The sequence below is a fragment of the Lactuca saligna genome, chromosome 4, assembly GCF_052625555.1.
Source record: "Lactuca saligna cultivar CGN05327 chromosome 4, ASM5262555v1, whole genome shotgun sequence".
Classification (NCBI taxonomy): domain Eukaryota; kingdom Viridiplantae; phylum Streptophyta; class Magnoliopsida; order Asterales; family Asteraceae; genus Lactuca; species Lactuca saligna.
Window position 1 is genome coordinate 205,994,826 of NC_136420.1, and position 12,711 is coordinate 206,007,536.

A 12,711-nucleotide genomic window follows, 5' to 3' on the forward strand; every position below is an offset into this window, starting at 1 on the left:
GAATTGTAACGCCCCGTTCCTGGTACATAATTATTTAAATTATTCAAGTACGTAGTTGAGCTACACGACGAGTTGGTAGCCCTAACTCATCAAGTAGATGGTAGAATGAGCTTGGGATTTAAGTGGTCTACTCGACAAGTCGAATCCTTGACTCGGCGAGTAGGTCCTTCAGGAGAAAACCCTAATTTTTAGGGTTTGCACCCTATTTAAGCACCATATTCATCATCCCATCTGGTTTTTATCACCTCCCAAGCCTACTCTCGAAACCCTAATCAACCATGTGTATTCTTGAACATTTTTCCTTCCATTTGTGTGGTTTGAAGCTAGGAGAAAGAAGGCAAACAGTGAAGACATAAAAAGAGAGCAGAATATCTAGAGTTCTTGGGTTATCTCAGACTTGGTAAAGGTATCAACCTTCTACCTTTGTTTCTATCCACTTAGATCTTCTTATAGACTTGTTATTTGCACTTTTTGGGTCCTTTCCAAGGTCATACGGAGATTTGAACCTTGGGGGATGAAAGGAATTTAAATTTGGACATTTCTGAGCTCTAGAAGCTCAAAGTTGCCACCTTTATTCAACGATGACTCCATGTCATGATTTAGGCTTTTAATTTGGCTTGGAATGAGTGTCTTAGCTTCATAACATCATGCATGAACGTAAAGTTAGCAACTTTACGTTTAATGCTAGTCTAAGGAGTCCAGATCAATGAGTTAGAAGCATTGGAATGAATTAGAATCGACTGAATAGATATGACACAAGGATAACTTAATGAGTCGGGTCGTGAACCCTAACTCATTTTCTAGTTGTGAGTGGAACCATTAAGATGAGGTGGTGACTCACTAGGTTGGACAGGACTAGGACTCGGAAGTTGAAGAACTCGATGAGTGTAAGGAGGGACTCGACGAGTTATATTCGATATGACCCTTTGCTGATTACGCTAGGACTTGGCGAGTCTGAGGACGAATCGACGAGTCAGTTCGTCCAGTCACGAATTTTAGGGTTTTTGAGTTCTAGAACTCAACGAGTCAATAGGTTGACTCGGTGAGTTAGGTCAACCTGGAAGGTTGACTTTGACCAAGATGTTGACTTTGACCAGGGGTAAATTGGTTATTTTACCCTAAGAAGGATTATCAGATTTTGATTAAGTGTTGTTATGGAGTTGATAGTCGAAGATTCGTCGGAGTAGCAAACTGGGATTCCTCACTCAAGTTTTCTGCACTCAGTCGTTCGAGGTGAGTTTTTCCTCCAGTAGGAACGGGTCTAAGGCACCAATGTCGGCCCGTCTAGGTAGTTGTTGCAGTATGTCGGGGTAAGCCAAATGCAATTTATATGTTTTCGGACTTCGGTCCGATGGTAGGGTGGTCCCGAGAAGTAGTTATGCATGCTTAATCTCTTCGTGATTCATGCATCTTTATGATATGTGTTATATGTTTCGGACTCCGTTCCGATGTCCTGCAAGCCCGATGTAGTATATGTGATTATATATGTGTTCATGTTTAGGTTATGTTTAGATTATTTTGGACTTCGGTCCGATGTCGGGCGGGGCCCAATTTATGCCGGACATTGGTCCGATACCGGGCGGGCCCCAATGCAGTGGGCAAGGCCCAGTATGTGTTTTATGTGTTATTGTATGGTATGTGATAGTTTGGGGGAGCTCAATAAGCTTCGTGCTTACAGTTTTCAGTTTTGGTTTCAGGTACTTCCATTAGCAAAGGAAAGGGCTCGGGATGATCTCATGGCGCACACCATAGTCATAGCCTGGGAGTTTACTTTGATGTTTTGTTACGAGATTTTAATTTGAGACGGATACTATGATGTTTTATGATACATGATTTATGATTTTACTTATGAATTTCGATGGTTTATGATTTTAATAATGATTTGAAAACAAAAATTTTAGGTAACATATTTGGGATGTTTCATACAGTTACTAATATACTCTTATATATTGATTGGCCCATAACTAGTCTCGCGTTCTCAACCTTTTTGGTGTTCTCATTTAATCTTTTCCCTTTATATTTCATATGAGGAAAGTTATAATTATAATGGGGGCAACATTAGATAAAAATAAATGCTTGAAATATTTTTCGAGGGAAAAAATCAGTATTATTAAAAAAAAAATTATATATGGAAAATACAAATTTAAAATTGTTGAAATTATGGATGAAATTAATGATGATTAAGTTGGTAGGTTACGATTGAATCTGATTTTGGAAAGTTTATATTTGATAAAGAAAACGCATAAGTTATCAAAAATAAAAAAGGGATAATCACTTGAGAGGGTAATATACTTTAGCTTTTGGTCACAAAATATTTTTTCTTGATTTAATAACCCTTGAACTTGTTGAAATGTGTACATTATACCATTATCACCGATAATAGTGGGGTTTCCGGTCATCTTCCCCGGAAATATTTTCGGCATTCCTTATCTTCGGCTACACTTTTAATCTATGTTTTATTTAAGGAATTAGGCACAAAATCAGAAAATGAACTCACAAACCACCCCAACTAAGTGTTCTTCCTGTTTATGTGTGAAAATTCGAAGCTACTGAAGATGAAGATGAACATGAACACACGATAATGAACTCACAAATCGTAGCCTCCGATCTGAAAACCCTTGTCGGAACAAGCGACGGTAAACCTTTGTAAGAATGTCGTTGTCTTCTCCGAAACACCGTCTTTCTTCATTCTGATTTTCTACAAAGCCAAGCTCCGATCTGCAAACACTAACAGCTAGGTTCGGATCTGGATTTTAAGGGAAAAGTTTTCAAATGCTCTTTCTTATTCATCTCGCTCATCGATTGTTGTAGCTCTTCAGATTTCGAAGATTCATTTCAAATTTCTAGCTTCCCTGTTGATCCATACCCATTGATTTAGGGATTTTTGGGTTCTACACACATGATGAACATTTGAAAAAGTTATTGGTTTGTTTTTCAGATTCAAGATCGTTTTTTATTTGTTCGTATTCCAGAACTAATTTTTTGATTCGGTGACAAGAACGGTGAGTACATTTGATATGTGTTTTGTTTCAGAGATGGGTTTTGATGAACTACCATTAAAACCCAAAAATAAATTTAAAAATCTAAGATAGGTTTTGATGAACTACGATTGGATCTTTTAAGATTTGTGTTCAAACCAAAACTTTTATGAAAATCGTTCACATAAGAATACATGTACATTACATTTTTAGTCTTATTGCAGACCATCAGAGTCCTTATCTTGTTTGAGTTCATCTAATTTCTAGTTTTTGAGTTAAGCGCATCTGAACCCATGAAACAACCCCAAATGATGGTGATCGGAAAATCATACTTGGCCGGAAACCACGTTTGAAAACAACGAAACCCACTATTACCCGTCATAATGGTATAATGTAAACGTTTGAACAAGTTTTAAGGGTTAATAAAACAGGAAAAATAATTTAGTGACCAAATGCTAAAGTACGTTACCGTCTCAAGTAATTATGATGAACAAAATTTATGAATATAAGGAAAATAAAAAAATTAAAATTGATAAAGGAACGCATAAGAAATAAATGCTTGAAATATTTTTGGAAGGAAAAACTTAGAATTTTAAAAAAAAATTATATAATGAAATACAAATTTAAATTGGGTGAAATTATACATGAAATCAATGACGATTAAATTAGTAGGTTACGATCGGAATCCCTCTTATACAAATTTGTAATGTCGCAAAATTTCAAGGTAAAAAAATCATTTTTAATATAATCAAAACACCCATTTATCTTTTATTCAAACATTTAAAAGTACTTCATAATAAAACAATCATAATACAATTTCCAAAAACACAAGGTCACGGAAAAACATGGGTGTATGCGTTGGAATCAAGTCGGGTCCTTCCTTTTTCAACCAGAAGTACCTGAAAATATAAAAAAATAAACCGTAAGCACAATGCTTAGTGAATTCCCCAAAAATACCGCATACCATACATACAATAGAGAATGGTATGTGCTAGCCATAGTCTTGCCATTATGTCACAAGTCATATCATGGTCTTTCCTTGCGAAGCATAACCTTAGGTAGATATGTCCCAAGAGCCACCGATTGGTCTTCCATGAAAGCATCACAAAGACAAAATGCATACATACCCCAACTAACAATCTACTTAACTGTCAGGGTCCGAACCCTAGTCATGCATACATATTTGCCAGGAGCCACCTGTGGGTGTTTCATACAATGCCAAGGGCCACCCCTTGGTCTTTTAACAACACATAAGAAAACTGGACTACAATGGTGCCTTCGAACCATACATACAATGAGGAGACTCACCTCAGGTTGCTGAAACTCATAGATAAATCTCCAGCTGCAGATCCGCTAAAATCCCTTGTCCTATCAATCATAAAATAATATCGAATTAACAATTTGATCCTGACTCACACTAAGAGTCCAAATTAGGCTAAAATACCTTTTTACTCTTGCCCGAACTTGGCCCAAGGCCAAAGCCCAATCCACTTGTCCAAAATCCCAAATTCAAAAATAATCACCCAAAGCCCAAACATGGCCCAATTTTCTATATTGGGCCAAAAACCCATCATGGACCTAATCCGAGAAGGCCTAATATCCTAAAAGGCCCAAAATATCCATTGGTCTACTCCAGTTAAATGTCTTGCTAATGGTCAACAGTCAAAAGGTCAACAAATCAAGAAAGCCAAAACAGACTGAGTACGCCCCACGTACTCAGTTGGTATGCTCAGCGTACATGTACGTGCAACGTACCACAATGCACGCCCGCGTATGCAGACTGCTCACAATCCACTTAAAAAATATCTTAGTCCCTTAAGCCAAAGCATCCAATACTCCGAACTTGTTTCAAATCATGCCTTAATCCATAAAGTTGTTGACATTGAGCTTTGGCATGGCTCAAAGGGCCCCAAATCGAAGTCCTATCTTAACAACTTCCACAAAGGCACTAAAACTCATGCATGGGTTGATATTATCCCCCCCCCCCAATTCCATTTTTATGTATGTGGGATATCTAAAACCTCCATATCTAGGGACCAAACTCCTGAAGCAAACTCATTCTCCCAAAGGCAAACCAAAGAGACCACAATGTGCCACAAACCACTCTAAACTAGATCCATCCAAAAGAGATGACAAGATTAAAGAATTTTACCTTTAATAGGTTGCAAAAGATGAGTAACTTCTAGATCTCAAACCTCCACTCCAAGTGATGATTCGGCAACAAGCTCGAATCTCTTCAAAATGTACAAAAACACTCCAAGATTCCTCACTAAATATTAAGAACTCCAAGATGGTGGCTAGGTTTCAAGATTAGGGTTTAGGAGGCATGGAGGCTGATAAAAGGCAAGGGTTAATGAATAAAAGAAGCTTAAATAGGACTAAACCCCTATAAATTAGGTTTCCATCTGAAGGGCGTACACCCCGTGTACCCTAAGTACGCCTGACGTACTTAGAAGGCATTCACGACCCATCCAACCAATACACCTTGCTTACTTGGTGAGTACGCCCCATGTACTCAAACAAGCTCTAAAACACTTAAATTCAAATCAGCCATAACTCCTTCGTTCTAAGTCCATTTTTGATGTTCTTTATATCCACAAAAAGGTAACGAGAAGCTACACACTTCTATCAAGTCATCCTTGCCTTAAGACTTTTTTAACAAAATCCAAAATTCATAAATACCTGAATTGCCAAATCACCGATATACCCATGGGCTCTGAAACACAACCGAACACTCAGATCACTTAATCTATAATATTCTCATCCAAAAAGGTCTAGGTCCCTCTTCCCCCAATGCCCGAAGCCTTATGAACGCCCGAAGCCTTATGAGAACTGATGATTTGGGTCACGAGCCCAAATAATGAAATGCTTTAAAACCGAGTGTTACAACTCTCCCCCACATAACTTAGATTTCGTCCACGAAATATCTCCATAATAACACCCAGCCACACCAGATAACCTAAATAGCCCATCCACAACTCTAATATAGACTGAAGGAACATATATTTATATATCTAAAGTTGACCCTTAAGGAATAATTCTTACCTCCTTGTCTAAAATCCAAAGTTTTGAAACCATGTCTCCCTGCCTGACTGACATCCCTCTACAAATCACTGACCAATGACTACAACATAACACTCTTGCTTGATAGAACGCTTAGATAATCCTTTGAGTAGAAGACTCATCCTTGCAACAGTTAGACTCATATGAAGGCTACACTGTAGGTTCAAATCATGTAAATTCCATTACTAAATTATGTTCCCTTCTCAACTAAATGTTGATGTTACATTTTCATTCACTTTAATAAAACAAATTGTCTCTAGCAAAGATATATGGTTAGTTCCGGACTCCGGTCCGATGCAGTTTCCGGACTTCGGTCCGATGCAGAGGGCGAGGCCCTGGTTAGTTCCGGACTCTGGTCCGATGCAGTTTCCGGACTCCGGTCCGATGCAGTTCCCGGACTTCGGTCCGATGCAGAGGGCAAGGCCCTAGTTAGTTCCGGACTCTGGTTCGATGCAGTTTCCGGACTCCGGTCCGATGCAGTTTCCGGACTTCGATCCGATGCAGAGAGCAAGGCCCTGGTTAGTTTCTGGACTTCGGTCCGATGCAGTGGGCAAGGCCCAGTAGATGCTTCATATGTTATTGTATGGTATGTGGTAGCTTGGGGGAGCTCACTAAGCTTCGTGCTTACGGTTTTCAGTTTTGGTTTCAGGTACTTAGTTTTTAAAAGAGGAGCTCGGGAAGATTGCAGTGCACACACCATTTGTTCAGCCTGGGATGTTTATACTCTGATATATTTGACAATTGTTAAGATATTTTGAGATACAATCTTTATGATTCTTATATGACGATTGATGAACATAGTTTTATTATTATTTTTAAAACGAAGTTTTCAGACTGTATTTTTGGGATGTTATAAGTTGATAGTTTATGTAATGTGATATATTTGATGTTTTATGTAATGTCGTATGTATTTATTTCTGCATTTTTATCAAATCTGCATTTTATAATATACACAAACTAATATCATAAATAAATTGTTATATATATATATATATATATATATATATATATATATATATATATATATATATATTTGCAGTGACACCTTTAGGAACCACATTGACAAGGTCGTGACAACAACTGATTCCAAGAAGAGTATTCGGAAACACTTATCAATAGAGACGACGCCAATAGTGACGACAAAGACATTTACCGGCGTAGAGTATTAGGGACAATGCCATTTGCGACAACAAGTGAGTATTAGCTAGTAGGTAATAGCGACGACACGAGATGCCATCGCTAAAGGTATTAGCGACGACACGAGCATCAATTGCGACGTTTTTTGTCGTCGCTAAAGGTTACATTTTATTGTTGTAAGTGCTTTATGTTGGACAAAACTTTATACCCCAACAGTTTTGATTCAATCTTTCACCAGCTTTCATTTTCCAGCCACTAATGCTAGTGGTGATAGACAGTTGGCGTAATCAGAGAAGTCATGGTCACCGTATGATTGATATATCATTTGTTCCAACATTGGGTCGTGCAACCTACTGTTAATACCCTTGTCAGTTCAAACATTTAAGGATTCATTTTCATCAAAAGTTCATAGACGTTAAGGTGGTCATCAAACGTTAGATTACTTATGGAGTATGTTGGCATTTGATTCTTGGCTAGTTTTCATATATAATTCAAGAGTCTAGGTTCTTTATTTGAGGCATTTGGATTTTACTATGGGCTAAGGTTGTTATGTGATTTAATAATTTTTTTTTAAAAATTTCTTTAATTATACTTTGCTCAGGTAGAAGCACATGCCGTTTTCTTTTATAAAATTGCACTTTAAAAAAAATGATTTAGTGCGAATCATATACATTATTATTTAGAAAATAAATTAAGATCAACCTTGTGTCATGGAATGCAAACGAATTCAAAGAAATTGAAATGAAAGATTTTGATATTAACGTCATTAGGTGTCAAATAGATGAAATTAATTTAATTTGGTCAAAATACATCAAATTCCAACAGAAAGATTCTATCATTTTTCTTGGCACAAGACCAAGAAATGTATATGTCATTCTTAAATTATATTCCCTTCTTATAAGTATATTGTTTATGCTACATGCATTGATCATTACGTTTAATAACACAATTGTATCCAACAAATTTTTCAGCACACTTTGTTGACTTTTATATTAACATTCAATTTGACTATATATATATATATATATATATATATATATATATATATATATATATATATATATATATATATATATATATATATATATATATATATATATATATATAAAACGTTAGCAGCCAGGGAGTTACATCTGTATATATTATGAAATCCATGTATCATCAGTTTCATAATTCTTTGTCGACGTAGAAAACATGAAGTTGTTTCTCCCGTTTTCAGCAAGTATAGCAGCCATATTTTTTGGTTTTCTACTAAAATTCCTGCTGCAAATCTTGAAAGGAAAGAGAGTGAAGAACACAGAACCACCTCAAGCAAAGGGCCGATGGCCGGTAATCGGACACCTGGGCCTTCTTGGTGGACCTGAATTACCTCATAGGGTCTTAGGTGGATTGGCTGATAAATACGGCCCCATCTTCACCATCAAGCTTGGTGTTCACAATGTTTTGGTGGTGAGTAGCGCTGAGATGGCGAAAGAGTGCTTTACCACAAACGATAAGGTCTTTGCAAGTCGACCCAAGTCAATGGCAGTAGAACACATGGGCTATAACTATGCCATCTTGGCTCTCGCTCCTTATGGGGACTACTGGCGACAAGTGCGCAAGATCTTGACACTCGAGGTTCTCTCTCAGCGACGTGTGGAGATGCTTGGACCTCTTCGTGCTGCAGAGGTTAAAGCATCCATGGAAGATATATATAACGCTTGGGTAAAGAATAAACAGACTGGAAGTTCCGACATGGTAAAGGTGGATATGAAACAATGGTTTCAGAACTTGATATTAAATGTTGTCGTCAGGGTTGTTTCAGGAAAAAGGTTTTCACCTGATGACAAAGAAGGGGTTCGATTTCAAAAAGTGATAAGGAAATTCTTTGTCTTATTGGGCACATTTGTGGTGTCTGATTTTATTCCATATCTCAAGCCTTTGGACCTGGGAGGATACGAGAAAAAAATGAAGATCACAGGAGAAGAGATGTACGAAATTGTTACAGGATGGCTAGAGGATCACAAGAGAGTGAGAGCGGAGGAAAAGCATGCGCAGCAACATGAAAGAAGCCAAGTCTTCATGGATGTTCTGATTTCCGTTCTTGAAGGTGCCTCCCCAGAGGAATTCCGTGGTTTTGACCATGATACCATAATCAAGGCTACATGTTTGGTAAGCCTAATCTTTATCTCATCATCATTTTATACATCACCAATGCTATACGACTACTATTAGTAAAGTTTGTTAATCGTTTATAGTTTCTTCCACATTCTTTATAATATTTGCAACAGTTTTCAGTGGCAAAGATAAGGTGTGCAAAAAACAAAATTATCAGCATGCATGTTGCTTGAAATCTAATACAACAAATTTGTTTTAACTTCAAACTTGCAGACTGTTTTAGCTGCGGGATTGGACACATCGTCTGCAACGTTAACATGGGCTTTATGTTTGTTGCTCAACAACCCAAGAGTATTAAAAATTGCCCAAGATGAATTGGATGAGCATGTTGGAAGGAAGAGAGCAGTGGAGGAGTCGGACCTGAAGAACCTTGTTTACCTTGACGCAATCGTTAAAGAAACACTGCGTTTATACCCGCCTGGACCTCTAAACCTTCCTCATGAGTCCATGGAGGATTGCGTTATTGGTGGCTACAAAATCCCTAAAGGCACACGTTTATTGACTAATCTTTGGAAAATTCAACATGATCCTAATAAATGGTCAGACCCTGAAGAATTTCAGCCCGAAAGATTCTTGACAACTCATAAACATGTTGATGTCAGGGGAAACAATTATGAATTGATTCCTTTCGGTAGTGGTAGAAGAGTATGCCCTGCTATTCCGTTTGCTCTTCGGTCTTTGCATATAACTTTAGCTACTTTAATACAACAATTTGTGCTTAAAAAGCCATCGGATGAACCCATTGATATGAGTGAAAGCGCTGGAGTGACTATCAGCAAAGCGATCCCACTTGAGGTCCTTCTGGCGCCTCGTTTATCCCTTGATATGTACCCTGTTGCTGCATGATACGTCTGCTTCAAATCATCTACCAAGCCCCGTTGCCACTAACCATGCGCCCACACTCTAGTCTTATTGAAGAATGATTCCAAGACAATCCCGAAAAATCAGAAAGTCTTCTTACTATCTTATCAACAGCTTGCTATTAGTCATACTACTTTGTTTTGGATTTTTCTTAATTATTTCATGCAATGGTTTCTTGTTTCTTCTGCTTGTATGCTCTGTATATAGAACCATTCATTGTTTACATTTTAAGCATCGATAATACCAGAGTCTTAGCGTGAAAATTTTCCCTCCTTAACTTTGTGTTGTTTAATTACACGAACATGCACGCATAATATTTGCTTTATACCAATTTTAAAATGGTCTAAGTCAACATTACTATATATTACCCTCCGATCCCAATTTGCACTGCAGATTCCCAATGGCCAAGCCACATAGGTCCAGTGTAAGCCCAGAACTACCCTCAACTTTTTGATTTTTTTTTACTAGCTAGGCCCAAACCGACTAAATTACTAGGATACCAAAATTCCCCTTTGAGCAGCCAAGAAGTTATTGTCTTCTAAACTGCTAATAACTTATATTATGAACAAAATTAGGGTATAATGTTCGCTGTGTTTATTTAGGATATGTCCCCTGTCCCCACTGATAAATATTAAATTAACATCACTTCTTTGTTTGTTTTGATGGACGCCAATTTTCTTTTGAATATTAAACTAATCCCATCAACTTGTGGAGAAGAGATCTAGTAGCCCCATCCCTTTGTTTTACTGCACTAAATCAAAGGAGAAAGTGAGTATTTGTTTTATTGAAGTAAATGAAAGAAGAAAGTGACAATGTTTGTTTTGTAGCCATTTTTCACGTTGTTTTTTTTTTTTTTTTGTTTATGCATCAAACGAGCACAACCTCGTCTTCTCTGTTTGTTTTTATGCTTAGTTACTATGTTTATAATAAGAAACAATGTTTATTTTTTATTAATTACTTATTATTTAACTGACATGGATAAATATGTAACAAAAAGAAAAGTTTTGGATTTATCAGAGGCAACTAATGCTGATTTTTCTAATAATAGCCATGTTGAATTCAATTTAGTAGAACTTCCCTCAGACCCTAGGATATATGAGGATTAGGATTTTAGATTATGATTCTAATGTTCGAGATGAAGTTCAAAGAGCATACCTCATAAAAGGGCATTGCCAACTTAAATTCCACGAGTTTCCTTATACTCTTTTTGGCAAAAAAATCACAAAGATTTAATGTTGCATGGTTTAAAGTTAATGAATATTATGGTTTATATTACATCCCTCCATCGATAGCCAAAAGAGCCACGTGGCGACATTAGTTTTTTGTAATGAAAATGATTGATAGACAACAACCCCCATGAACAACAGACTCGCCTTGTAGCCCAATAAACATGATATCAACTTTCGTTCCTACAAAAAACACAAATAAATAACACCAATGACACCACAACCAATCACATAAAGTCCTACAAAAAACCATAAACAACACCAGTTCAGCCAACAAGGAAAGCTAGCCAACCATGCAACTACTACCACCACTCCTACAATAACATCTAGCATCCATAAATTTAAAACTAGTATACATTCCCATGAAAACTATTGATTCAGTTTACATAAATATATAGGATACAGGTACAAGAATGGGCTGAGCCCTAAAAGGGTCAAGATACATAACAATATAAATATATATATATATATATATATATATATATATATATATATATATATATATACATGCCAATATGCCCCCACAGTTTAAGGGGGAGGTTCTCGAATACTCAAATTGGATTGAAACTCAAAAAATAAGGGAAATGGGAGACCCTTAATGAAGATTTTTGCATAGTGGTATCGGAAAGGAACATGAAGACCCCGGATGTGGCAGATGGCCACTTTGTCATGACCAAAATGAATATCATGTTCCATGTGCTTGATTCGTTGGTGTTGAAATGGATTTGCAGACATGTAGATGGCATTGATGTTGTCACAATATACAAAAGTGGCAGATTGGAGAGGCGAATGGAGCTCTTGAAGGAGATTGTGAAGCCAAGATGTCTCAGCAACGACATTGGCGAAGACACAATACTCTGATGCGGCACATGATCGGGATACGGTGTGTTGTCACTTGGACGACCATGAAATAAGATTGTCTCTGAGGAAGACACAATACCCAGAAGTCGAATGTCGAGTGGTGCGGCACCCTCCCCAGTCAGCATCAGAATATGCTAAGAGTTTTGATGCTGTAGTGGCAAACATGTGTAAACCATGGTCAAGAGTACTATGACGATAATGTAACATAGAGTTAAGAGCTTAATGGTGCGGTTCGCATGGGTCGTTCATCAATAGGTATATCCGTTATACAACAAAAGAAATGTCGGGACATGTAAACGTCAGATATTGCAATTCCCCTTCAAGACTATGGTACATGGATGGATCCGAAACTGGAGGACCGTCAACACTCAGCTTAGAAGAAATATCAATTAGTGTGTGACAGTGGTTGCATCCAAACATGTTGGAAC

General features: G+C 37.3%; 1 protein-coding gene across 1 annotated transcript; it reads left to right on the top strand.

The window, feature by feature from the left end:
• The first annotated feature begins 8,306 nt into the window (after window positions 1-8,306).
• Window positions 8,307-10,457, top strand: LOC145043273 (flavonoid-6-hydroxylase-like). The gene is made up of 2 exons (XM_078991876.1): window positions 8,307-9,329; window positions 9,549-10,457. Exons 1-2 carry the CDS (start codon window positions 8,373-8,375, stop codon window positions 10,179-10,181), a joined length of 1,590 nt encoding a protein of 529 aa, XP_078848002.1. The 5' UTR covers window positions 8,307-8,372; the 3' UTR covers window positions 10,182-10,457.
• Window positions 10,458-12,711: the final 2,254 nt, after the last annotated feature.

Excerpts from the sequence above, each read along its gene's own strand:
- LOC145043273 (XM_078991876.1), top strand. The coding sequence starts at position 8,373 with ATGAAGTTGTTTCTCCCGTTTTCAGCAAGTATAGCAGCCATATTTTTT. Across the intron at positions 9,330-9,548 it reads TAATCAAGGCTACATGTTTG|ACTGTTTTAGCTGCGGGATT; the intron begins GTAAGCCTAATC and ends TCAAACTTGCAG.